General features: G+C 35.8%; 1 protein-coding gene across 1 annotated transcript; it reads right to left on the bottom strand.

Moving 5' to 3' along the window:
* Positions 1-231: 231 nt before the first annotated feature.
* On the bottom strand, positions 232-22154 carry LOC692966 (ras small monomeric GTPase Rab6; the record flags this gene model as incomplete). Its single annotated transcript, NM_001046805.1, is given in 6 exon segments — positions 232-558; positions 2749-2815; positions 4154-4359; positions 13704-13863; positions 21549-21607; positions 21958-22154. Coding segments are annotated over 6 exon segments (630 nt in total). The 5' UTR covers positions 22028-22154.
* Positions 22155-26315: the final 4161 nt, after the last annotated feature.

Raw genomic sequence — 26315 nt, 5'->3', positions numbered from 1 at the left:
AATATTTTTTACATGATAAGTTGAAAACATCTGCAAGGCGAAAATGAATCTTACGTGTTGAAATAAAGTTGAAACTTGCATAAATATAATTTCCAATAATTGCCTATGCCACTACACGCAGTGTGTTTGTTAAACGGTATTTTTAACCGTTTTGGGTAATTTTATTTATCGAATAGAAGTGTTAATTTTTTTTACCGGTAAATTTATTGGTTAATGGTTATATTAGCCACCTCTAATTGCCACCTTTGATAATAGACGACTCATATATGTAAACAAAATAAATCAGTAAAAGAGCATTATTAATGTATTTAATTAATTGAAACAACGCTCTTGGATATCGGATTTCGATAATTTACTTGTGGACCATCGACAGGTGAAATACAGCCGTCAAAGCTTACGTTTATATATGTATATATCGTCTGAGTGTTCAGCGTGAGCCTGCAGCCACCGTCGCCGGCCGGTGAGCGCTGGTGAGCTTCGGTGGCGGCGTCTAACAAACACAACTGCTGTCCTGCTCCTTGTTGTCGCCGGGCGATTGTCTCAAGATCACCTCGTGCACTGAACACAAGTCACATTAAGGAAAATAAACGGAACAAAAAAATGTATCATTCGACTGGCAAAGGTACAGGCTTCATATATTTTGGTTTGATTTAAATTCAAAGTACTTTGTTCTTTTCTAGATAATTTATTTCATTTCATCATGTGCAAGATTTTTTAATGCGATTGTACCTTCCCTGTCAGATTTCATATTTATACAGGGTGTGAGAGAACATTCTCACAGACGTTTTTTTTTTTTTGTTGACGCAAGAACGAAGGACGCTAATGAGTTTGTTTTAGTGTCGCTATAAAACATCTCATTAATCATTTAGCACTTCAACCTACCTTCGTCATTAAAAACAATTCCGACACACCCTGTATATATGCTTTTATTAGCTTCGTGTAAGTATATCTACAGCTTAACGTTTAGAGGCACAGAACAAGGAAATAAGAGAGAGCTAAAAACTAAAATTTGGAAAGGGATCGACGAAGCAAGATCAACATTGATATTGTTGGATAAAATGTCACGATTTCGAAGCCAAACGCATACAATTAGTCAAGAGGACTCGTAATGCCGCTAATACAATACCCGCTTTGGCTAATTGTTTTTCATAAACAATTTAAAACGGTCAATTTTAAGGTGGAGTCAGGCATGAAAAATGAAAAAAAAGCTTATAAACACATATTTTGATTACTAAAACCATCACCCTTACTATAGAATCTGCATACAGAGAAATTTCTCTAAATTCGAATAGAAAAAAAAGGCTATACTTTATAATTTAAGAAAAAAAGCTATATGTAAGCCATTGTTACTAAATACACAGCAATTTTATAATAAGGCCGAAATTTCAAAAAAAAAAAAGTAATTATGCTTTAAAATAACATTAGTATTGTTAAATTTACTTACAACGATCTTGTTAATGTACCACCACCGAAACGTAAGCGTAACTCGATGAAATCACTCGATAAAAACGCCCGATGACACCGAATGAATAGTCGCGTGACATTAGAAACGTCATTTACACCTTGGCCTAGTTCGATGACACTTCAGTGACAGCTACGAACTGTCACATTTTGGAAACGTCAAATACAGTGATTGTTGCAAAACGAATCGAGCGCCATCTCCACTGATGACAATATGTCAGAAACTTTAATTAGACCCATACCACAACGGTGCATCTCAACTAAATCAGATGAAATCGACGAATGTACGAGATGAACGGACAAACAAATACATTTTTCTTCACTGTAGCAATAATATTTGTGAAAAGGCGTTTATAGCTAATATTCCATTGCGACGTTAAATTTGCAATCATGAAAAATGTGTCATAGTTTACTTGAAAATTTTTAATGTTAAAATTACACATGAACAAATAACGATTTTTTTCGATATTTTAATTTAATAGGTTAATTAAAACTACCAATATGACTTTAATAGTTAAATAGATGCTTTTACTTTTCTAAAGCAAGATCGAATTTAAAATTCAATAACTGATATAGTATTTATTGTCTTTGAACACAATAATTAGGCCTCCCGAAGTCTTCCATGCGGTGCCTACATTTAACCGAAATGTTTTTTTTTTATTTATTGCCCGTGTAGGCAGACGGGCATACGGCCCACCTGATGGTGAGTGGTTACCGTCGCCCATGGACTTGGCAATGGCAGGGGCAGAGCCAAGCCGCTGCCTACCGTTAACTATCCTAATAAAATGATTTCCAACAAAATAATTCGACACATAATCTTATCGAGACAATCTTAAAAACTATATCATCGCTATATCACTCGCGGCTAATCAATGAACCAATTTAAAAAACGAAATGGTAATTGTCAATATTTAAAAAGTTTTTTTTATCATAAAAAAAAATGATTATCTGTTAAAAGTTATTGTATAGAAAAATTGAATTCATGTTTATATCACATACAGCCTTGCGATTCTCGTATCTCGTATTTAGGGTTGTATTTTAAATGTTTATTTTATATGGAGCGTGATTTTATTACTTGTTATGTGTGTATGATATTTTAGCATGCGATGTGTGCAACAGCAAATGTATAACAAAACATTGAAATGTTGGGGTATTTGTTTTTTTTTCGTTTGGGGAAAACCGATGTTCTTATGTTGTCAACATTAATTTTGTTGATGAGTACAGAAAGTAATTGTAACCCTGTTGTTAATTCTGAATTCTTGTAAATGTTATATTTAAAAAGGATACTGTCTTCGGGAGGTTTGTTTTCGGCAGAGTCCATGCCAGGCAGGGCAGCAGCTACTCTTCGGAATAACTGAAAAAGTTAAAAAAGTTTTAAAATTAACCATACTCTTTTTGAGGGTATTGAAGCGGGACGTGCGAGAGAGACGGCGAGATGTTTTTTTTTTTTTCTCCTACCTATGCTGATAGCCATGAGAGGCTATTTTAGCTTCACCCTATAAGTGAGCTCACCGGGCTCAAGCCTAGCAAGAGCCGTGCTTCGCAGAATCTACTACCGGATCGGAAACGCGACCCACTCAGAAGTTCCGGCGGAAACTCAGTGGGCTGTGTCTGTGGGTTAATTTACTCGTCGAGCCCTTTGTCGCAAGCGACGGGTTCGACGAGAGCGATGACCGGTGCTTGAGATACTTAAAAGGACCGTTAGTGGATCGGGAAATGCGCACGTACTATTCCTTATATACATAAACTAGTTTTTGCCCGCGACTCCGTCCGCGTGGAATAGTTATTTTGGCATAACGCTAAATTTTACTCCCACTTCCTTTACGTAGAAAGTGAAAATATTTTTGAATTATAGAATGTTATGGAGCTATTTAAGCCCCTATTTTGAAACATTCTTTATTGGTGCTCCACTTGTATTGGTCTTACCGTGATTTTATATAGCCTATAGCCTTCCTCAATAAATAGGTTATCTAACACTGAAAGAATTTTTAATATCGGACCAGTAGTTCCTAAGATTAGCGCGTTGAAACAAACAAACTCTTCAGCTTTATAATATTAGTATAGATTATAATTTCTAATTGATTCTACAACTGATATATAAGTCGATTTTAATTTTTTTTTTAATTTGCTTTAAGTTTTTATTTAGACCGGATCACGCAAGCCTTGTTGATTACATAGAACGGTGCTCCAAATCAAACAAAGCTACAGTATTTCGTTATAGTTGCCCAGCTCGGACCTTTATCTCTGGCATATTTGAGTCTCATATAGTAAACTTTTTGTAGCAAGTTGTGATCCGGTGATTCAAAAATCTAAGAACCAATCCGTCGACATATTACCTTACTGAACTTTTTTTTATGATTAAAAGATGAATACTGGCCCGGAGGCCTTTATAGTTTCACCAGGACAGATGGGCGAGCAAGGGCTCAGCCAGGAGGGGTGAAATTTGCTAACCAATTTGAGTTGAAAATTGCTACCCAGGCTGATTTTCAGGTTAGGTTGCACGTCGTACTCTTTGCCGAGTACGGTTATCGGAGTTCCTGCTCCTAATGCTAAAGCTACAGGCGTCCAATGCAACGGTTATTGGATCTGATGGATCCGTAAGGACATGCGCCTTACTGCACGCAATGTTACCAGAGATATTGCCAGTTTCACGCAACTATTGTACCCTAATGTAAAAGCGTTAATATAATACCTGTTTAACATTGTAACCAGCTTTGGCGCTTGTCTCTATGAACATCACGTTCAGTTCCTTGGCCTTCTTGTCGCCTTCCTCGGTCGAGACCTGCCTCTTGTCCGAGAGATCGGTCTTGTTGCCGACCAACATGATGATGACGTCAGAACCACGCTCCGTGCGAACGTCGTCGATCCATTTCGAAGTCTGGTGGAATGAGTTCGCGTCTGAAAATTGATAACCAATATTATAGCTTAGTCAGTGATACGTCTGTGGATAATGGAGCTCTTGGGTTTTCGGTAATGCACAATCTTCTTTCACTATTTGAGCTCACTCTCTTAATTTCGGAGGTCGGTAAGTTTTTAAGGTCACGGACTACTTAAACGATAAATTGTAAAATGAATTATTGAAATAAAATATTTTTTCTTCCTTCTTCTTCTTTATATTTTCATTTATTATTTCTGTTTCTTTATCTTATACCTTTAAACGAGCAATTCTTGTATATTAATATACTAGATGATGACCGAGCTTTGTTCGGTTTTTTTTTTGATAACGCCATCTTGTTGTCTTTAAAGCGGTTAGTATAGTATTATTATTCGCCAATAGATGTCGGGAATAGTTGATTATTAAAAAAACGAATAAAACAACATTTTCTGAAAATAAATCGTAGCTAGATCGATTTATCGCCCCCGAAATCCCCTGTATACTAAATTTTATGAAAATCGTTGGAGCCGTTTCCGAGATTCAGATTATATATATTAATATACAAGAATTGCTCGTTTAAAGGTATAAGAAAGAAAATGTTGTTTTATTCGTGTTTTCAATAATCAACTCTTCCCGACATCTATTGGCACATAATAATACTATTTTTTCTTAATTAAGGGCAACTAGCCGCTTCAAAGACACAACAAGATGGCGTTATCAAAAAAAACCGAGCAAAGCTCGGTCATCATCTAGTGTACATAATATGATCATACAGCTATAATAATAATACGTACATTGGTAATAGGTTTTTGTAAGCTTTCCCCTTCTATGACTCTGTAGCTTTCTACATATTTGGCTGAACGAAAGCTACTCAATAAGTTAATGTCGACTTTGTCAAGTAATATTTATATCACTTTAATAAGAAGACTGTGCGCAATAAAGAATAATAAATTTATAGAATGAAAGTACAAACGCGAGATTAGACCGTAATAACTGTATTTCTGCAGGGCGATTAAATCAATCATAAAAAATATTTATCCCATTTGATCACCATGCATTCACATCCTGGGAATTTAATTAACATATTTATGCATCAATTTAATTGAATCCAATATTTTTAATTCAAATTTGGATGGCATTGACAATTCTTATTTAAGATCAAAATCAACTCTACCACAGGCTTCAAAAAGAGTCACAACCAACAGAAATCAACTCAGCGGACATGTCTATTTCATATTTAAGAATTGAAAAATCATTTTTATACCAATGAACCAGCAATTGATATTACAATAGAAACGATTCAAACAAAATTACAATATGCAGTAAAAAGATAAAGACCTTTAAAGGCCCACCCTATGGCATGTTTTAAAGGATATATATACGATCGAAGATACCCAAGGGTATGTTGATGTCAGAGAGGCGGACGGTCTTAAAACTCATGGCAGATATGCAGCACGATAAGAGAACATGCTGAGCCGACCTCACATAATGTGGGATAAGGAGAAGAAACTGAAAAGACCAGGTTTAAGCGCATCGCTACGATAGTGCAAACTAGCAAAAATTTTACATTACAATAATTACACTTTATAACACGCCTTAGCGCACATTAGAAAAAAACACAACAATAAATGTTAGCCCGAGATTATTTCAAACATCACTGAAAATTACTTTCTAATCGATTCAGCTAGTTTCGTGCACAAACGTACAGATGTACAAAAAAATGCATACAAATTTCTTCTTATATTCTAACAAGAGTAAAATAGAATTACAAAAGCCTAAATATCTGTTATTTCAAATAAGGAAGTTGTAGAAAAAAAACCATGAGTACTGTACACACAATAAGTTGTGCCACAATGATACTCGTACTTACTGAAATATCGGATTACAATATTGACTGTGTTATTGAAACCAGAAAACCTTCAAATAAAATCGATACTCATTATACATTCGACATAACACAAGGTGTTTGTTTCATATCGAGAGAAACGACTCGTTCGGATACAATTGTAATTTTATTGCAGAGCAGACGACCCTCCTGCTGGGACAAGAGGAAGTAGAGTACATCCCTAGTCTTTAAAATCACATTAGCCGCGGCGTCATTCGCGAAACCAGGTCTAACACGTGCCATTATCAACAGCTTCTATATAGCGAAGTATCTTCTTCATGTGTCTCTATATAAACACCCCCGTCCGGGTCCTCGCTTGTATTGCGCATCCTTACGAGTTAGTAACATAATCTTTTTTTATTCCTGGTATAAAAGAAATCTTTCGAATCAGTTTTAGGGACGACACGAAAACCCTCTTGTCGTGGTCGCTGATAAATACGTACTCGATCCTGCGGACCGAATGGTAAACAGTCGACGACGCCCTAAGCACGTTATTTCGGATCCTTCCGATCCGTTAACGGTGTTTTTAGGTACCTCAAGCACCGGTCCCCATTCCCGTCGAAACCGTCGCTTGCGACGAAGATTTCGGTGAGTAAATCAACTCATAGACACAACCCACTGAGTTTCTCGCCGGATCTTCTCAGTGGGTCGCGTTTCCGATCCGGTGGGACTGCTCTTACTAGGACTAGTGTTAGCAACATCCTCCAGCGAGGTTAGAGCCCCGTGAGCTCACCTACTCGCTCGGTTAAGCTGGTATAGCCTCTAACTACCAGCTTAGGTAGGACAAAAGAGCTTTTAGGGATGTATCATTTTGATTGATAGCTGTTATTGTAAATCTTTTGCAAAAGAAATTGAAATTTTACTAAATCTCAAATCTGTGTTGCGCCATCATTTTATAATGTGAATGATCTCCAGTAATCCATAGACAACATGTCCCGCGGAACAGTGAGCGCGTCTGTCCCACCAAGCTAATAAAAAGTTCGTATATAATTATTCCGGTGCTCGTTTCTGTCCTTTCCATAATCCGGCCATAAATCTAAATTTAATGTATCGAGAAAAAAAAACGTAAATATACATTACTACAACCCTTAGACTTTCGACTCCGTTTAGTTTTACGAGCAATTCACCCAGTTTTAATCTCTTTATCATGTTATCTGGACTTGTAAATTTCGAATTTATAGATATTAATGATAAAAATAATTATTCAGTTTGGCTTTTCACTCTTAACAAAAACATTTACTTGTTGTTATTTAATGTGAAATTATCCTAAATTCGATAGTATTACAAATGGCCGCTTAATTGCTGAATACCGTATCACAGATCGGAGATGTTTAGGATAATGCAACGGAATCTCATCATCATCATCATCAGTCTATAACAGTCCACCAGTGACTTAGCCTTAGCTTAACTGGCATAGGCCAATTTCACACCACTAAGCATAGCAACGGAACCTACTAAAAGCACAAAAACATGGGACACTGAAACTTAATCATATGGCTGTGGCTGAGTGAGCTTGTCAGTTCTCAAGGATGCAACACGTTTGACAGAACCTATACATAGATGGATAATTAAAGATGACAGTTAGTGGTCTTTAGATATTGTATATCAAACTTGAAAAGTTTTAAATCTAACTAAATACATTCGATGTTTGTTTTTTATTGCTTGGTTGGATGGATGGACGAGCTCACAGCCCACCTGGTGTTGAGTGGTTCCTGGAGCCCATAGACATCTACAACGTAAATGCGCCACCCACCTTGAGATGTAACTCTCTGTTGTTCAGAAATGACATAATTCTAGCCATTAGTCATGATCCCCTTCTATTTATAGGTTCCGGTTTGAAAATCCCTTACAGAATACAATTGAGATTTCCACGTCTTAAGCCATTTTCTAGGGTGTCTATGAGCACCGCTATTTCAGTACGGGCTGTGAGATCGCCTGTTGTTCTTGGGCAATAATAAAACTTAGAAGTAAAACATTGCTAATAAAGTAATCTACCTCAATTCAAGCAAATCAAATGCAATTTGCCTAATATTAAACTAATCGATTTGTATACCGATGCCGAATTTAGGCTATATTAATTTTACAGCAAATATTTAAAACGTGCATAATGAAAAATAACGGAAGTTATTGAATTTGCGCGTTAACGAATCATTATTTTGTTTTTGTTTTTTTTTTTCAATTGTTAGCAGTGAAATCCGGTCACGCTATTTGTATGAAAAACAATTATTAATTTCTTAATCCGTTTCCCGTCCAAAAAATTACCGGCACCATATATCCAAATAAATTTTTATCAGTATTGTCTAGATACAAAATATGAAATTTCAAAAAAAAATATTATATTGGAATTAATGTTTTAAAACATCTCGCACGCCACTTATCCTAAGCTCATAGAACTATGAGAGAAACCTTCCTGAGAGTGCCAACAGCCAGCAGCAACTGTACAAATTCTCTTAACAACTGAATAAAAGATGTAAAAACACAGAGAACAAAACACATAATATATTTTATAGACAAATGTTAACTACCCTAAAAAACTAACCTTCATATATGTATATAACTATTACTCCTATTTTACCTCCAGATTGTTTACATGTATATTATTATCTTTACTATTAAATAATGCATGGTGTAATATAGCCATCGTAATAAACCGCGACATAACAGTAACTTGAACTCGACCTATTTTGCTTGCGGTCGTGAAAATATATTTCATATTTATCGTATTAATACTTGGCAAATCTTCAATAGATCTAAACGGAAAACTCGAGTTACAGGACACTAGGATTAAAGTGCCCTGATTTAGCGGAGTGAGCACCTCGGGCGCCTCTTTCAAGGCGTAGTCTCCTGCTAGGAATTGGGGGAGGTGGAGGACCTTGGCCTTTCTCGTCTCCCTCTTCCTCTCTGGAGGTGTCTGAGTCCGACATACCCGGTCCGTTAACCCCGTTGACCGGGTATGCCTAAGTGGATTCCCCAGCGTTAAAAAAATAAGAGTTAAAGTGCCCGAAATACAATGAAAAATGTCATACAGATCTTGTACTAACATAAAATACCGTATACACATTAAATCGTACAAAAGATGACCTTTAACGATTATTCTGGCGTCTGCTTTCTAATTTTTACGAGCACTGCGATGTCTATGGGTAACAAAAATACAAAAAATCCTTAGAAATTGGCAGAATAATAAATCCTTTGCGAGAACTGAGAAATCCGGATTACGTTAGTAAGAAACACGAGGGTTGTAGGTTCGGTCGCCACGATTAAATTTATCAAAGTAATAATAACATAAAAAACTACTAATATTTTTCTATTCTTATGATTTGAATCTTTCTAAAACCAAAATGTTTAAGCATTTTAGAGACATCAGGCTCAGAACTAATAGTAACAAGACTAACCCAAGGTCTACAAAGCAACAAGGCATTTGTGGAACAAATATTTGTCTGTGAGAGAATATTGGCTACACTCAAATATAGGCTATACCCCCAAAGGCTCTAAGGTTGATTTTTCTCTAACAAAATTGTCAGACATATTGGATTGATTAGGGCTTTGTACAACGGAGCGTAGCTATAAAATAAGCGACCTGAAAGTTCATTTTGAAAGGAGGTACTTTACAAAGTCCGCGGTTCCGCCCCAATTCAGTAATTTAGACTTGACGGGGTATATTATTTATTTTTATATAGCAATATACTTTCTGTTATTTATAACTTTGTGTATAACGAAATTTACGAACACTACCTCAGGATTTAGATTCAATTTAAATATCATATTTTCTCTTTTGTTTTGTTAATAACATTTTTTCTTGTACAGGTAAGGAAAAGAATTGCGATTTTTTTGTATTAAACAAAAAAAAACGGTTGGCAAAAACTCGGGAAAAAACACTGAACTGCCTATTGATATACAGATCGCGGTAGGTTTGGCTCTGCCCCTGGCATTGCTGAAGTCCATGGGCACTTGTATTGTCACATATGTTAAGTCGTTTTCTAAAGTATAAATTACCTTTCCGAATAGGTACATCTTCTAAAAATCAAATCCTTCCTTCTTTGCTAAAATTATCTCCAATATGAATTTATCAACCGTACCAATAGCCTTCCGGATGAAAAGAGATTATATTATATGAACAGTTGAAGTATATCGAAACGGGAACAACCTAAACACGAAGCGTTAAGAACGAGAATGGCCTATTCAGACTAACGAGACTAAATAAAGAAGTCAATGCCAACTAAATATTACCACTAACTCTCTTCCATCTGCCGGGAACGTGTTATGAGCTTCTTCGGACACATCATGCGGTCTCCCAGACATGAATTAGAGAAGCTCATAATTGCGAGTCGCATAGAGGGCAAGCGCGCCGTGGGCAGAACACCAGGCAGATGGTCAGATCTAGTAAGAGAAGCACTTGGTGGCAGTCTGTACCATGCGGTCCATGCCACAAATTATCGAACACAGAAGAACATCACGCGTGGTCACGATCCTCAGTAGTGAGGGAACGATATAGATGATGATATTCATTTCGATAAATCTATATATGTATTAATACGTGAAGCAAAAACTTTGTATCCCTTTTTACGAAAATTGTGCGAACGGAGGAGTATGAAATTTTCTACACTTAGAGAGAATATAGAGAAGAAGTGCACATTGCTAATATTTTTTTTAAATAATGCACAAAAGATAAATTAAATCAATAAAGAAAACATTACACACACTACATACCATGTATTTGACGCACACACGCATGCATACTATTTATTGTCAAACTTTTATTCTTGACGTCTGTGGTCAAATTGAGAATAGATTAAATATTGTATGTCTTTATTAATATTTTTTTATAGTGTAGCCTTGGCGAAATTTGTGATTATAGAAGTATAAAATACAATCATAATAGTGTACAAACTTACAATTCCAATTAATTATAGTCGAATTTCGACTACTGCGGGACCTCTAGTAACAATAAAATCATGAGTGAGTGACCACGGGAAAAGTACTCTGTGTTACATTACTAAAATGAAAATAATAAACACGACGTCTAGCCGTGAAAGTGATTTTAACGGACACTGAACGATTGTTAACATGAAAGGAATATCGATAACAGTGTAGAGAAACACCTGAATTCAGAACCTTGAGGCGGCGATTGGCTGAGGAGGCGATTGGCACACTTTCGGTTTCAGGAGTTTCGCATCGCGCAATCCGCGTCATGTAACCAAACTCATTTCGTTTCCTCGTCCGTTCATATTATTTATTTAACGTTCACCAAAAAAAAACCGTCTGCTATTTTAGATAGTTTAAACGCTATTATGAAGTCGACGACGCTTTTAAAGAATTCACCGAAATGATTTTATGGTAATAAAAATTCATAACACACTACCAAGGGTAGGTAGTGTGTTATGAATTACAAATGCGAATGGAGAACTAGTTTCGTTACTGTCCGGAGCAGTGATGCTTTCCGATTTGAGGGGTAAGGGTATAGTTGTGATTTATGTAATATCAGTAAATATCAACTGGCCTGTGTCCGTTGGAATCATGTTTTTTTTTATTGCTTAGATGAGTGGACGAGCTCACGGCCCACCTAGTGTTAAATGGTTACCGGAGCCCATACACATCTACAACGTAAATGCCGCCACCAACCTTCAGATATGAGTTCTAAAGTCTCACTTTTAACAGTACAACGGCTGCCCAAGCCTTTAAACCGAAACGCATTACTGCTTCACGGTAGAGTTGTGGTACCTACCCATGCGGACACACAAGACGTCCTACCACCAGTAATTACGGAAATTATTTGCGGGTTTGATTTTTATTCCACGATGTGATTCCTTCACTGTAGAGGTCAATCGTGAATATTTGTTAAGTACATATTTTATTAGTAAAATTGGTACCTGCCAGCGTGATTCGAACAGTGGCACTGTCGCATCGGACACGAATGCACCGGGCGTCTTATCCATTAGGCCACGACGACTTATTATTATCTATAACTGTTTTTACAAAGGCGTTGGAACTTTAATCACGCATCTCAAAATTAGCTCTGCTAATTTGTTTTATTGGTTACGTCTTCCACACAAACGTATTTAGAATTACTAGTGGTTCCTCTATAGTCGAAATTCGACTATAATCAATTGAAATTATAAGTTTAAACATTATTATGGCTGTATTGTCAAATACTATTATACTTCTATACTCACAGATTTCGCCAAGACTACATACTATAGACAAATGATGTTAAAGACAAACAATATTAATCTATTGTCAATTTGACCACAGACTTTCAACAATGACAAAAGTTTGACAATAAACACTGAGTATATAATATGTGTGTATATCTGTTGACTCAAATACATAGTACTTATTTATAGGAACAATTAAAAAAAATATTAACATTCTGCACTCCTTTATATTCTCTATAAGTGTGAGAAATTTCACACTCCTCCGTCCGCGTAATTTTCGTAAAAAAGGATACAAAGTTTCTGCTTCACGTATTAATATATAGATTAAAATATCGTAGTATAAAAGCGTTCGGGATAAAATGTCGTATTACGTTAAACGTTGCTGGACTGGATCAATAGACATTTTATGGTGGAAGAAGCGTTAAAATATTTCACTTTAGATATTAAATTATGTTATTTATACAACAGCCGGTAGCTACACGAAATTTATTGGAACAGCTGATGCTGCTGATATTTAATCAGAATAATTACGTTTATAATTACGAAAAATTCATAATATTCGTATTGAAAAACCACAAAATACCACTCAATTGTTTCCTTACTTCCGTTTAAACCAGTAACGCTTTTATCAAAATGTTAAATTCACATCACTATATAGATAATAAGCCGCATGCTCGTCTCCCTACAAGGGCAATAAAAAAAAGGGAATTACGAAAATATAACAAATAGTTTAACGTCCAATAGATGAGTTCATGTCAATAATTAATTATCATGGAGCTTTTTCTTTGTAATTACATGATGAACAGTTGAAAATTGAAAAGTATGTACTTTATCCGAAAGTTCAAAAGGATTTTTGAAGTAAATATGTAGTAGATAATATTTGTGAGGAGAATGTCAACATGACCTCTTGTGGGTCTGCACGGGTAGGTACCACCACCCTGCCTATTTCTGCCGTGAAGCAGTAATGCGTTTCGGTTCGAAGGGCGAGGCAACCGTTGTAACTACATATACTTGAGACCTCAGAGCTTATATCTCAAGGTGGGTGGTGCATTTACGATGTAGACGTCTATGGGCTCCAGTAACAATTTAACTCCAGGAGAGCTGCGAGATCGTCCATCCATCTAGCATAAAAAAAAAAATTACAACAATAATGTAAATAACATTATTCCTGTAATTAAATTATGCAAAAACCGATAATTTAGCTTCTATGGAGACTACAACCCAATGTCTCAAAATTAGCATGGCTTGAGACTTAACTATTTAAGCAGTCATTTTAATTTCACATCAAAGCTAACGAATTCTGTAAAGTAATCGTAAAATATATACTCACTAGTGATATCATAAACAACAACCGCCACAGTCGAATCTCTTATGTATGAAGGTATGAGGGACCGGAACCGCTCTTGGCCCGCAGTGTCCCACAGCTGGAGTCGCACCGTACGGTCTTCCAAGTACATAGTCTTCGATAGAAAATCTATTCCAATTGTTGCCTGTCGAAACAAAGAAAGATAAATTAAAATAATTAACGCCAACTATAAATTCCGAACGTGTCAGGAAAGGCAAACGGTGGTGCGTTTTTAACGTTCTCGATAGCGTAAAAGTTAACTAAATTTTTTATAGAACGTTTGCCTACGTTTACCGCTAGGGGCGCTGTTTCAAGTGCATACAAGTTTGAGTTAACTTTTACGCTATCGAGAACGTTAAAATACTCGCACTAAGCACACTGTTCTCTGAAGTCGGAAGATTGGGAGGACAAGGAGTATAAATAGTACATGTCTGTGTCCTATTAGAGTAGCTAAAGCAAATGATTCATTGTAAGTTCACATCATAACATTTATTTGATGAGGGTCGGCATCATAAAATACGCCACACTTAAGGTTCGTTTCCCATAATACCAACATCTACTCTTCATCACCGAATACCATATGCATAATGTCCGCTACAGTTTTCGGAGATACGGTTCCATCACTAAGCCAACACCAGGTCTCTATTCCTTGTTAGACCTTCGCACTCATAACGTATGAAATTGAAATCATCTTCTAGCAGAATCTGTAAGTTGGGCTCTCAGCGAAGTTCATTTTACAGACGCGTAAATAAATTACCAAGTATGATTTTTGTTCAAAACTTAGTTCAATTAAAACAGTTATCCTTCCAAAATCTTATAGTGCAGTTTTGTTTTTACAAAAATCTTATGTATTTATTGTGTTCTTTTTATTCAAACATTTTATTAGACAAAAAAACAAACATTTCAAATTATCGTTGTCAGATTAAAGATTACGAAATAGCGTTTAGCACTATCAAATAATTTACAGCCATTATTAGAAGTGCTTTCTTATGTTTAAGATTAAAAAAAATGACAAACAATTTCCTTAATTTTAATGACGTACGGGCTATATAGTTCTCAATTTTCGTATAATCAAAGAATTAAATTCAATCATTCAGCAACAAAACGACATGAAAACTATAAAATAGATACATATTAATATTTCAAAAAGAACACGCTTACCGAAACGCATTGAGACAAAAAAAAACGTAAACAAACACGCCCATCTTATAAGATCAACCCTGACATGTTGAGCCACAATTACTGATCGACAAAAGATAACGAAACATTATTTTAATTTATAAGTCAGTTGAATGTATTTTTTTTAAAACAGGTGTACCGTGTTTGTTTTATACCAAAAATGGAATCATTTCACAATGGTATTTAGGTAAGTAGTTAATTGGTATTCGATTAATGTATGTAAAACATCACTTCACGTAACTTCAGCAAAGCCTACGGAAAATATAATGAATTTAGCTATAATAATAATCAGCCACACATTTTTAGCTACAAGAACCAGAGGGTTTAGAACTAGAATATATGTAGTAATATTGAGATGATTTTTTTAATTAACTAGAATTTTGTAATTTTTTTAGTGATACTACAAGAAAGGCAAGGGTAGGATGAGAAATGCGGAGTCGTATATTTGTAACTAATAATCTGATACACTAATTTCATTAAATTTCTCAGATCAAGTAAAAACCCTTTATAAGAAACACGACTTTGTAGCTGATGTATTTTCTAAAGACTTCCCGGTTCTCAAACTTATAAAATGATGAAATTTATTTTAACAAATTGTAACTATTAACTATACCAAGTGAATTTAGTTATTGATATTCAAGATCACTAGTTGTTGATGATTTTCAAAATTTCAATTTATTCACCGATAAGCTGATTCTATTTACAATATGGGATGTTCCAGCCAACTGACGCGATATTACGACGAAGAGTTAACTAAAGAACTAGCCCACATAGCTTCCCGCCGGACCTTATCAGTGGGTCGCAATTCCAATGCGAAGCACTGTTGTTGCTAGAGCTAGTGTTAGCAATTTTACTCAGGATGAGCCCGTGAGCTCACCTACCCGTCCAAGCGTAGCTGGAATAGCCCTTAGGCTACCAGACTAGGTAGGTGGAAAAGACCATACAGTTTCAAAGAAACACAAACGTAGCCATACCATCACTCTCTCTCTTCCCAGCTATTTATCCCACATGGTGGTGGGGTCAGCTTTCCTGACTTTACTCCTCCACTTCGCTCTGTCTTCGACATCCTCGTCAGCAACATTGCATTCTCTCTTGTCCTTCAGCACTACGTCCCTCCACCTTGTCTTGGGTCTGCCTCTAGGTCTCCGACCGGGGAGGTCGAGCAGTAGCGCCAAATTTCCGACGTAGTCAGGTGGCTTCCTTTTCACGTGACCATACCATCTCAGCCTACTCTCCTGCATCTTGTCGGCGATGTCCCGTACACCTAGACTTCCACGCACGTACTCGTTGCGGATTTTATCGAGCCTAGTCACGCCGCACATCCACCTCAGCATTTTCATTTCAGCAACTTGAATGGTATGTACATTCCTTTTGGTTGCCGCCCATGTTTCGCTGCCATACATAAGAACAGGCCTTATTATGGTCTTATAGATCATACCCTTGAGCTTAACGGGCATCCTCCTATCGCAGGTGACACCACTTACTTCTCGCCATTTTAGCCACGCTGCGGCTATTCGGTGTTGAATGTTGCATTTTAAATTTCCAGATCTGTGCATCATAGTACCCAGATACTTGTATTGATCGCACATGTTTACAAGTTGACCGTCAATGGAAATCGGACTGTTGTCACCTGGATCTGGGTCATTAAAAGACATGTAATGTGTCTTCGCAACACTCAATATTAGGCCACCGGCTTGTAACTGCTGTTTCCACAACAGGAGTGCCTCTCGTAGCTTTGTGCGGCTCTCGGTGCAGATAGCAACGTCGTCTGCATAAATGAAAGTCCACGAGGCTGAGGACTGCGCCACCTCAGTGAGTGAGTCTATAACCATGCCGAACAGAAAGGGACTCAGTACTGAACCTTGATGCAGACCTTCTGCAACTGGTATTGGTTTTGTCTGACCCACTACTGTCCGTACCATTGACCTCGCATCCCTGTACATGTCAATTATGACGTTAACATAATGTTCGGGTACATTCTTCTTGCGAAGGCTCCACCAGATCGTATCTCTTGGCACACGGTCAAATGCCTTTTCCATGTCTAAGAATGCGACATACAATGGCCGAAGTTTCGCACGATACTCCTCAGCGATCGTATTTAGAGCAAACATAGGGTCGGTGGTAGATAAGCCCTGTACAAAACCATAGTGATTTTTGGATAGTGAACACTCTGATCTTAGGCGGCTGTCAATCACTCTTTCATACAGTTTCATAGTATGGCTTAACAGCTTGATCCCGCGATAGTTGTTACATTCGTACTTACTGCCCTTCCCCTTATAAATAGGAACTATGGTGCTCAATCTCCACGCCGCTGGCATTTTGGAAGAGCGCAACACACAGTTGAAAAGTTTGGTGAGCGTTTCGATTCCGTGCTCACGAAGGCACTTCCAAGCTTCCACTGGAATACCGTCCGGTCCCGTGGCTTTCTTGTTGGCCATCTTTTCTAACGCCATTTTGACCTCATTTGGACGTATTGGAGGTATAAGCCCAATGTTCCTGCCCACTTTTGTTAACTGTATAGCAGCTTGAGTAGGGTTCAGTAGCTGTTCATAATATTGATGCCAAGCTGATAGTACATCATTATCCTTATACAGAAGCTCACCATTTGGATCTTTAACAGCCCGACATCTAGTGGGATCCCTCGTGCTCCAACAACGCTGTTTAGCGAGCTTAAATATACATTTTTGACCTTCTTTTGTTTCCAGTTGCTCGTACATGGTCTTTAGGGCAACTGCGCGCTCCACTGCCACTATTTTCTTAGTCTCCTTCTTTATTCTTTTATATCTTTCTTGGTCTTCAGAAGTTTGGGTGGACTGCCAGGTCTTAAAGGCATCTTTTTTCCTTTGAATGGCATTTTGCACTGCTTCTGTCCACCACCAAGTCTCTTTATTGCTACCACCTTTTGTACCACCTTTTGTACGACCAAGAGTAATATTACCAGCTTTTACAATGGATTTGCTAAGGTGATCCCATATATTGTCAATATCCAACTCAGTATCAACTTTCAAGTTGCTCAGATGGTTACAGAATTCGGGGCCATTTAATTTATATATATATTTATATTTAGCCATACCATCACTATCACTACATAATATAAAACAAAGTCCCTTTCTCTGTCCCTATATCCCTATGTATGCTTATATCTCTAATACTACGCAACGGATTTTGATGCGGTTTTTTTTTAAAAGATAAAGTGATTGAAGTGAGAGGTTTATATGTATAATAACATCCATTAAATAGTGGAAAAATCAATAATAAATTACAGTTTCCTAAGCGAAGCGAGGGCGGGTCGCTAGTTTATGCATATTATATAATATTGTGACAAACTTTCGGAAAGCCTAAGAACGCAATGGCACAATCTGTCTTGAACTTGAAACTTCGCATGAAAGACACGAAGACAACGGACCACAGATGTAAATGATCTCAGAAGTAACATTATAGTGGGATGCAAGTTTAATTTTAGGTCGACGAATTATCAGTTATGTATATGAATTGTTTCTACGCGTATCTTATTACTTAAAGTACGGTGATTCCCATCTCCAAATGCTTTAAAGTAATACACTGAATGAACAATTCAATATTTCCATGATATCCTAACTGAATATTCTTCTCAATCGTATCACTCTTGACAGAGTGGTCCTGATCGTGATGTAGTGTTGGAAGAGGCAGACTTGATGCGTCTCACGATGTCCCGCCATCTCTCCCTATTCGAGCCCATTCTGCTGCACTCTTTTAGGGGACCTCCCACTGCAGTTTTAATTTGGTCGGTCCACCGCATTGGTGACCTCCTGTGCGGTCTTGTACATCAACCCTTCCCTGTACAACGAGGCGTTCTATAGACCCCTGACTGAATATATTATAACCTTAGAAGACAACCCTTGGGGCTCAATTTGAAAGGTCATTTCTATTTGCTTTCTAAATCGTAAAAAGTGAAATTGTCTACATTCTAGTGGCAAAAACCTGTTACAAAAGCTCTGTAATAATATAATCATGTTAAATATTCATGAGCTTGCATGACTAACGGTGATGATGTAATCATTGTGTTTTGATGTGATGCTATAGATTGGTCTGAATCTTATATCGGTGATTTAACTTTAAAATGCTTTTTTCGCACACCAATGAATTCGGGAGGGGCTTCGCCGTGGGAGTCAATAACGTGTAGTGGGTAGGCAGCGGCTTGGCTCTGCCCCTGGCATTGCTGAAGTCCATGGGCGACGGTAACCACTCACCATCAGGTGGGCCGTATGCTCGTCTGCCTACAAGGGCAATAAAAAAAAAAAAAAAAAAAAAAAAAAAAAAAAAAAAAAAAAAAAAAAAAAAAAAAAAAAAAAAAAAAAACACAATGAAAACATTTTTTGAACAATACATCATCGCACATGGGTGGTCGAGCTCACAGCCCACCTGGTGTTAAGTGTTTACTGGAGCCCATAGACATCAATAACGTAAATGCGCCACCCACCTTGAGATATAAGTTCTAAGATCTCAGTATAGTTACAACGGCTGCCCCACCCTTCAAACAGATACGCATTACGGCTTCACGGCAGAAATAGGCGGAGTCGTGGTACCTACCCGCGCGGACTCACAAGAGGTCCTACCACCAGTAATTACGCAAATTATAATTTTGCGGGTTTCACTTAAATTACACAATGTTATTCCTTCACTGTGGAAGTCAATCGTGAACATTTGTTGAGTACGTATTTCATTAGAAAAATTGGTACCCGCCTGCGGGATTCGTCTTATCTCTTAGGCCACGACGACTTCAAAACAAACATAACTTACAAGCTTAATCGTATTATACCAAAAATCTTCTTTATAGTGCAGAATTAAAAAGCAACATCTTAGTAAGTAGTAACCACTCTAGGAGATTAGGAATTATCAAATTAGATAGGAAAATAGATGGGGCTATTGTTACATCGAGGTGATGATAGAGAAATAGCAGCAGTAGCTCCTGGATGCTGCACTCGTATTATCTGAGATCTTAGAAGAGTTATGGATGCCTTGTGTGGATTCGATGTTGAATAATACAGGGTGTCGTGTCCATTGCTAAGCCAAAACAACAATAAACTTCTAGCATAGAGTAGGTAAATGGAAAATAATATTTATAAATAGGCAAAGACAAGAAGTTCTTGTTGTCTTGTTTTTCAGCTGACTTTCATGTCACCATGGTAAAAATGGAAAATTCTTGTTGGCACTTTTACAAACCAAATGTCGATGGCTAACACACAAAAATGTCGCGTAATCCATTTGGTTTAAACATTTAGACAGTTTTGTAACTTCACGAGAGGGCCATTTAAAGATAAAAATTTGGAAAAAATATGCTACCGCAACTTAAATTGGAATAACATAATTGGAGTTTAATTAAAAACATCGAATTGTTGATGCTAATCTATACTAATATATAAATTTACTGTGGTTTTTACTGATGTTCCATTATAACTACTGAACCATCCATCCGATGGACTTGAAACTTGGTATCCGTGTAGAAAATACATGTACTTAATGGATAGGCTTATATTTATATGAGTGTTGGACTCCCTACACCAGTTGCAGGGGTGTTAATGATGAGAATCTTTGTGGGGGTGAGAAATAATAATGTTAATTTTAAATGCCCAGCGAAGCGGACGGGTACAGCTAGTACCAAATAAATACCTAATACCTAGATAAATGTCTCTTAAACAAATAACCCTTCACCCCTTAATATAATGAATCTAAATTTTAAAATGTCATTGATTTTATAGATGAATTTCAGCCTTTAAGTGAATACTAGTTGAATGAAATATACATTATAATGATATTTCGCATATAAATATATTGTGAGAGTGTAATGTAACAAGAAGGGAGATCACACACATTCCCTTGAGACTTCAGACAGACAGACATATCATCTTAGTTACATCTTTTTAATTACATTGTACAAAGTAATAAATACATTTGTAAAGGATAAATTGTTAATTTAAAAAACTACTGTAAGGGATTTTCTAATATGGATCACAGCAAATCAAATTCCTCAATCTGTATTAATTTCTAGACCCAATTTAAATGTGAACAAAATTTTAATTATAGTTCACTCTATTATTTTTTTGCAACCTTTGAACTTTATTCAAAACCTGTGACATCCAAAGATTTATGGGTAAAATGGACTAGAATAACATTATGTAGGAGGGGCTAAAAAGCTCTCTCAATAATCTCAAATAATGCTAGGTGCTTAACAAAAGTTTGGTGTCCACAAGAGTATCTAAGTTTTGATGGGATGAGTAAAGAAACATTAATTCTACAGCAGAAGCTAAAATTTAATAATAAAAATAAAATAGGTTAAGATATTTTATAATTAGCAATCAATGTGTTGTGGAAAAACATTTCAAATGTGAATGCTAATTTTTGTATTTTTATTACAGAACAAAAGTTATTAACAATAATAAATGTTCAACAAAAAATGCATTTTTTATTTTAAGTGATCAAGTCTTAAAGCTTATGATTATAAGTATTCAATTAAGGATAAATAATAAGAATTTACTTTGTCAAACGTATCCATAGCTGTATTTCTATGTTGATCAAGTTTAATGATGAAAATTATCAAATGTATCGAACTTAATTTTTGAAACCATGGCTTGATAGTTTATACTTTTACGACTGCATAGGTCTCTGACTCACCTGATAAGTATTGTCGAAGCTGTCGTACATGAATCTAGTGATGAGAGACGTCTTCCCAACTGAAAGAAAAACAATGTCATACCATTCAATCCCATTATCGCACTACACGCGAATTAATAAGAAAATTTATTTTCGATAGCGGCACAACCGTGAGAACATTGTACGCTCACAATACGATGAGAGAACGTAACCTACATCAGTCACGTAATTCAGCGCTCTAGAAACGAAATTACATTAAAAAACTATAATCGAAGAGCAATGAGAAAAAAACTGCCTTTAAAACCCAGCCCGGACTATCTAGGTCAGTAATTCAATAAAGTCTAGACGAATCTATCCTTACATATCGTAAATTCAAAACTGTATATTAAAAATGTACAAGAGCAAAACTACATTTTTGCCGTATACTTACCACTCTGTTCGCCGAGAAAGACAAGCTTGAATTTGCGTAAAGGATTACCAAATTCACCCGATGTAGACATCGTTATTGTTTTAATTATTACGCTAAACTATAATTTTACAGTAATCTTATCACAGAAAACTACATGAAAATGAACGTTCCACAATGACAGTTCGAACCACTCCTGCGACAGGCGAGCGCAGCGCCGCCACGTTACGGCAGACTGACGGCGCGACGAACTAGCCAACTCAGCAAATCTACTAATGACTCAACATAGCATACTGCGAACAAAAAAAAACATTTCAATTCGTATTTTAGATTGGGATCTAAAACAATGAAAATACATTCCTAATTTAAGTTTCTTTCTAAACTATGTATTTGATTTTCTTGAAAGTATATACGTTTCCGAACGATACAATTATTATTCTGATTGCAACAAAGACATCCATCCATTTTTGGGAATGATATTTTATTGGAACGAAGTTCCTTACGGCAGGCTTGGAGGAGATAGGGATTTTGCTGCGCGACCGAACTGAAAAAATGTGATAGTAAAACCGTAAGAAAAAGTCCGTGGAATAAAACCGTTAAATGAGACGTGCGCAGGCGCGACAGTCGTATACACAAGCAAATAGTTTAGAATTCCTTTCTCTTTCTCCTTCTTTCTTTTCGTTCTCTCATCCCTTCTCTCTCTATTTTGTAATTATTTCTATTTCTATGTAATTTTATGTTGTCAAACAAAAATAAAGATATATTTTGTTATTTTAATTGATAATTTGAATTAAGTTTTATTTATTTATTTTACGTAATTTATGATTTCCTAAAATATTGAATTTCCTAAATACTCTCCTGTATTTAAATAAAAACTAATCAGCAAAATTTAAGAGAAAAATCAAGAAAACCTACATAAAATTGAGCACGATTTTTTTTTTGCAAATTGTGTCGATTCTACATTAGCCGAAGGAACTTCGTTCCTACCTGGTGTCCCACGACACCACATCTTGTATTTTATAAACACATTCTTTTTTGTTAGGCATGATTGGCTAATTATTATGCTATGGATATGTTATGAATAATTTCATGGCTCACCGGGTGTTAAATTATGTAAAATGTAACTGGCTTTGTCAACCTGACGCCATCTCAATAAAAATTTTGATAAGTTACATTAACGTTCTCTATTTTTTTACAAAATAAGCTTATTTTAGTTGTCATAGTTTAGTTTAAGCATAATTAAGGGATGTGCACTCGAAATCAACCAATAGAAATCGATGCTTAAATGGACAATGCAGGGCAATGTGATATTTTCGTTAGATGTGTTTATTGCTGTGACTCGACTAGAATTGAAAGTAGGTACCTAAGTGGTCAGAACACACAGTGACACACATAATAAAACTCGTTATATTTTTGGCGGGAACGCGAAGAGTGAAGTTGTGTGATTTGTTTTATTTTGTCTATTTAGTGTTTCCTTCTTCAGGTTTAAATGTGTATTAACGGTGGTTTATTTACTGTTTCATATCTGTGAAAGTGCACAAATGTGGGAAAATGAAACAAAGCCGCTGAACGTAACTTCTCGGGATCCTCCAAAAAGTCCACTGAAAAAGTCTCAGTAAATGACCACCACCTTACTGAGATTATATTTCATCCCATACAATCTCATTTCATTTCATGCCATGTTTCATATTAATCAACTTCATTTCATTTCATTATTTAAAATAAGATTTGACCTAAAGGTCTTAGTTACCAGGTCATAAAATCCCTTAAATAGAAAAGGTCGCGCCGGTACTTATTAACTCCATGGTCGCGCCACCATAGAGTTACTATTCTAACTGGAGTGCTTACTTCGTTTGACATAAAAACTAAAAATATACTTTATCTCTATGGCTTAAAGTTTATTTTTAAATAGCAAAAGATGTAAGGAAAAACGGTCTGAAAAGAGAATGATTATTAAGTGGTGGTGTCCCTCTCACACATTTTACAAACAAAAAGCAGTGTTGCTAGCTTAGAGGATTTTCCATAAAATCTCGGAATTTGGACCCCCGTCTTAGTTATCAAAAATGGCTTTTAGTGGTTAGTGGATTTTTTAGTAGCTTGGGTGTTGTTGAAAATTATCGAAAAGTTTAAAATCAATCCACTTTACAGGATTTTAAACATTTTATGACAATAATATATCTAAATACATATTATTTAAACGATGTGACTTAAACTTAACTAGAAAATGTTGCGAGAATTTAGAATTTCCATCAACGTCAAAAATTAAATTGGTTCAAAATAAACGTACAAAGTTATGGTGAAATTAGTTTCTGATGATGACAATTTATTAAAATAAATTATATAAGAAGTATTGATTATATGATATATATTGATTTTTAATAGAACATCATATATTAATAAAGCTTATTAACAAAAAATTATTGTTCTATGTTAATAAGAACTCTGTTTAATGGAAAATTTAATGGTAGGTACGTAGATTTCTGATGGTTTTCATGTTGAATTTGGTGGGAAGCCAGATTAATTGTTGGCATCACCGAAAAAGAGCTATGAATGGATTAAAAGAAAAATGGCGTCTATTTACGTTTGTAGTGCGAAGTTAAAATGGCACTGATACAGCTTGTGGCTTGTTTTTTTTTCGAAAATCGTGAAAGTTTCCGTGTAATCATGGTGAACACTTTTAATGTAAGTGGTTTTAAGCGAGAATCGTCTCCAGTTTGTGGAATATCCTTCCATATGTCAGATTCATTGATAAATTTTTACTAGTGTGAGCATATATTTTTAAAATGTGAGATATTTTTTCTCATTATAATATTTAATACCATTTGTCTTGTAAATTGTACTTAATCTATGTCATATACTAAATTTGAAAAAACAATCGTGAAAACTATAATTTTGCAATGTATTTTTCATATTATAAGAGCCATCACGTGGTATTTTTTGAACTTTTTTTATTGTATTGAATAGCGTCGCACGGAAGCATGTATATCATTTGCCTGACGTTAAGCGAACGAGTAGGATCTTCTAGTAAATATGACGTTGGAATTTCTGGAAAATGTCCTATATAAAGGTCAAACAAGAAGTATCAAGTACTCAAACGCAAGAAATAAAAAATACCCCGAGAAAAGCAAAATTACGACAAGATGTTAAGGTATTGAAACAAAAACTTAAAAGTCGCGAAATAGTGATTGTAAATATAAAGTCGATTTTAGATTTATTAGAGAAAAATGGCGATTTTTAATTGAATTGAAATTTAAATTGCGAAATTTTAATGATACTCATGGTCCACTTAGATATTGATTAAAATAAATTATGTATTTCGTTGAAAAAAAAGAATTTATTTAAAATAGAGGAAATGTTATATTATAAGACTACAGAAAATTAACTGAACTTAATAATAATAATATGTATAACCAATATTTTGTAAATAGAGATCAAGTACTATGTGTATCGTGTTATGTGTATTGACTTGTCATTTAAGAGTTATTTAATTGTCTACATATAACAAATAAATGAATTTCAGTTCATTTCATTTTATTACCCATTGTGTTTTATTTCCTAAAATGTAACTAGTAGACTTAATATACACGTGTCATGAAAATAGCACAGAAGTAAAAATACAAACAATTTTAAATCAATTGAAGATGTGAATGTAGGAAAAGAGCACCCGATACGCGCAGACCATGTGTGTTGCAGTGTCTCACTCAGTGTGTCAAATATTAATTTGCACGGCCCACTTAGCCAGTGCATTAAAGTAGGAATTGCGTAATTAAGTTCAACATAATATATTATTTAAGTCGCGGTTGAGTATTCGGACGTTAAACACGAGTTTGAGGAAGTTTAAGTAATAGAACTGAGGTAATGATGTTTGTAATAAAACTCAGTGCTAGATTTTCGACAACGCAGCAATTTCCAAAAAAAACCGTCGAAAAAAAGTCACCATGACGACGAAGCAATGCTTAGAATTGAATTTACATAAATAAAAGGTTGCAAGCACGTGTTTTGTATTTACATAGGGTTACACAGAATTACTTAAGGTAAATTCAAAACTTATGCATGTGTATAATTTTGTCCTATAATTAAATTATATATGGTCACCACATTAGACAAGGACACCGCGACCAAAAAGTATTCTCTTTCGAGACCGATTTCTCGGCATTAGACAGCACTCCAGTTGTAGGTACTTATTAACTCCATGCGCGCCACAGATGCGCCACAGATGCTTACAGGCCTAATTTAATAAATAAAGCTCTTGCTCTTTCACACAGATTAAAAATCGCATAAGAGCGAACGGCTCTCTCTTTCACATGTAATTTAGTACAAAAAGCGGGCATTCGTTCCATAGATTATACACTTATGATTCGTTCGTTGTTGTTTGTTGTATT

The sequence above is a fragment of the Bombyx mori genome, chromosome 5 (assembly GCF_030269925.1).
Source record: "Bombyx mori chromosome 5, ASM3026992v2".
In the NCBI taxonomy this organism is placed as follows: Eukaryota; Metazoa; Arthropoda; class Insecta; order Lepidoptera; family Bombycidae; genus Bombyx; species Bombyx mori.
Note: the sequence above shows the minus strand (reverse complement) of the source record. Positions and strands in the feature narration are given on the sequence as shown.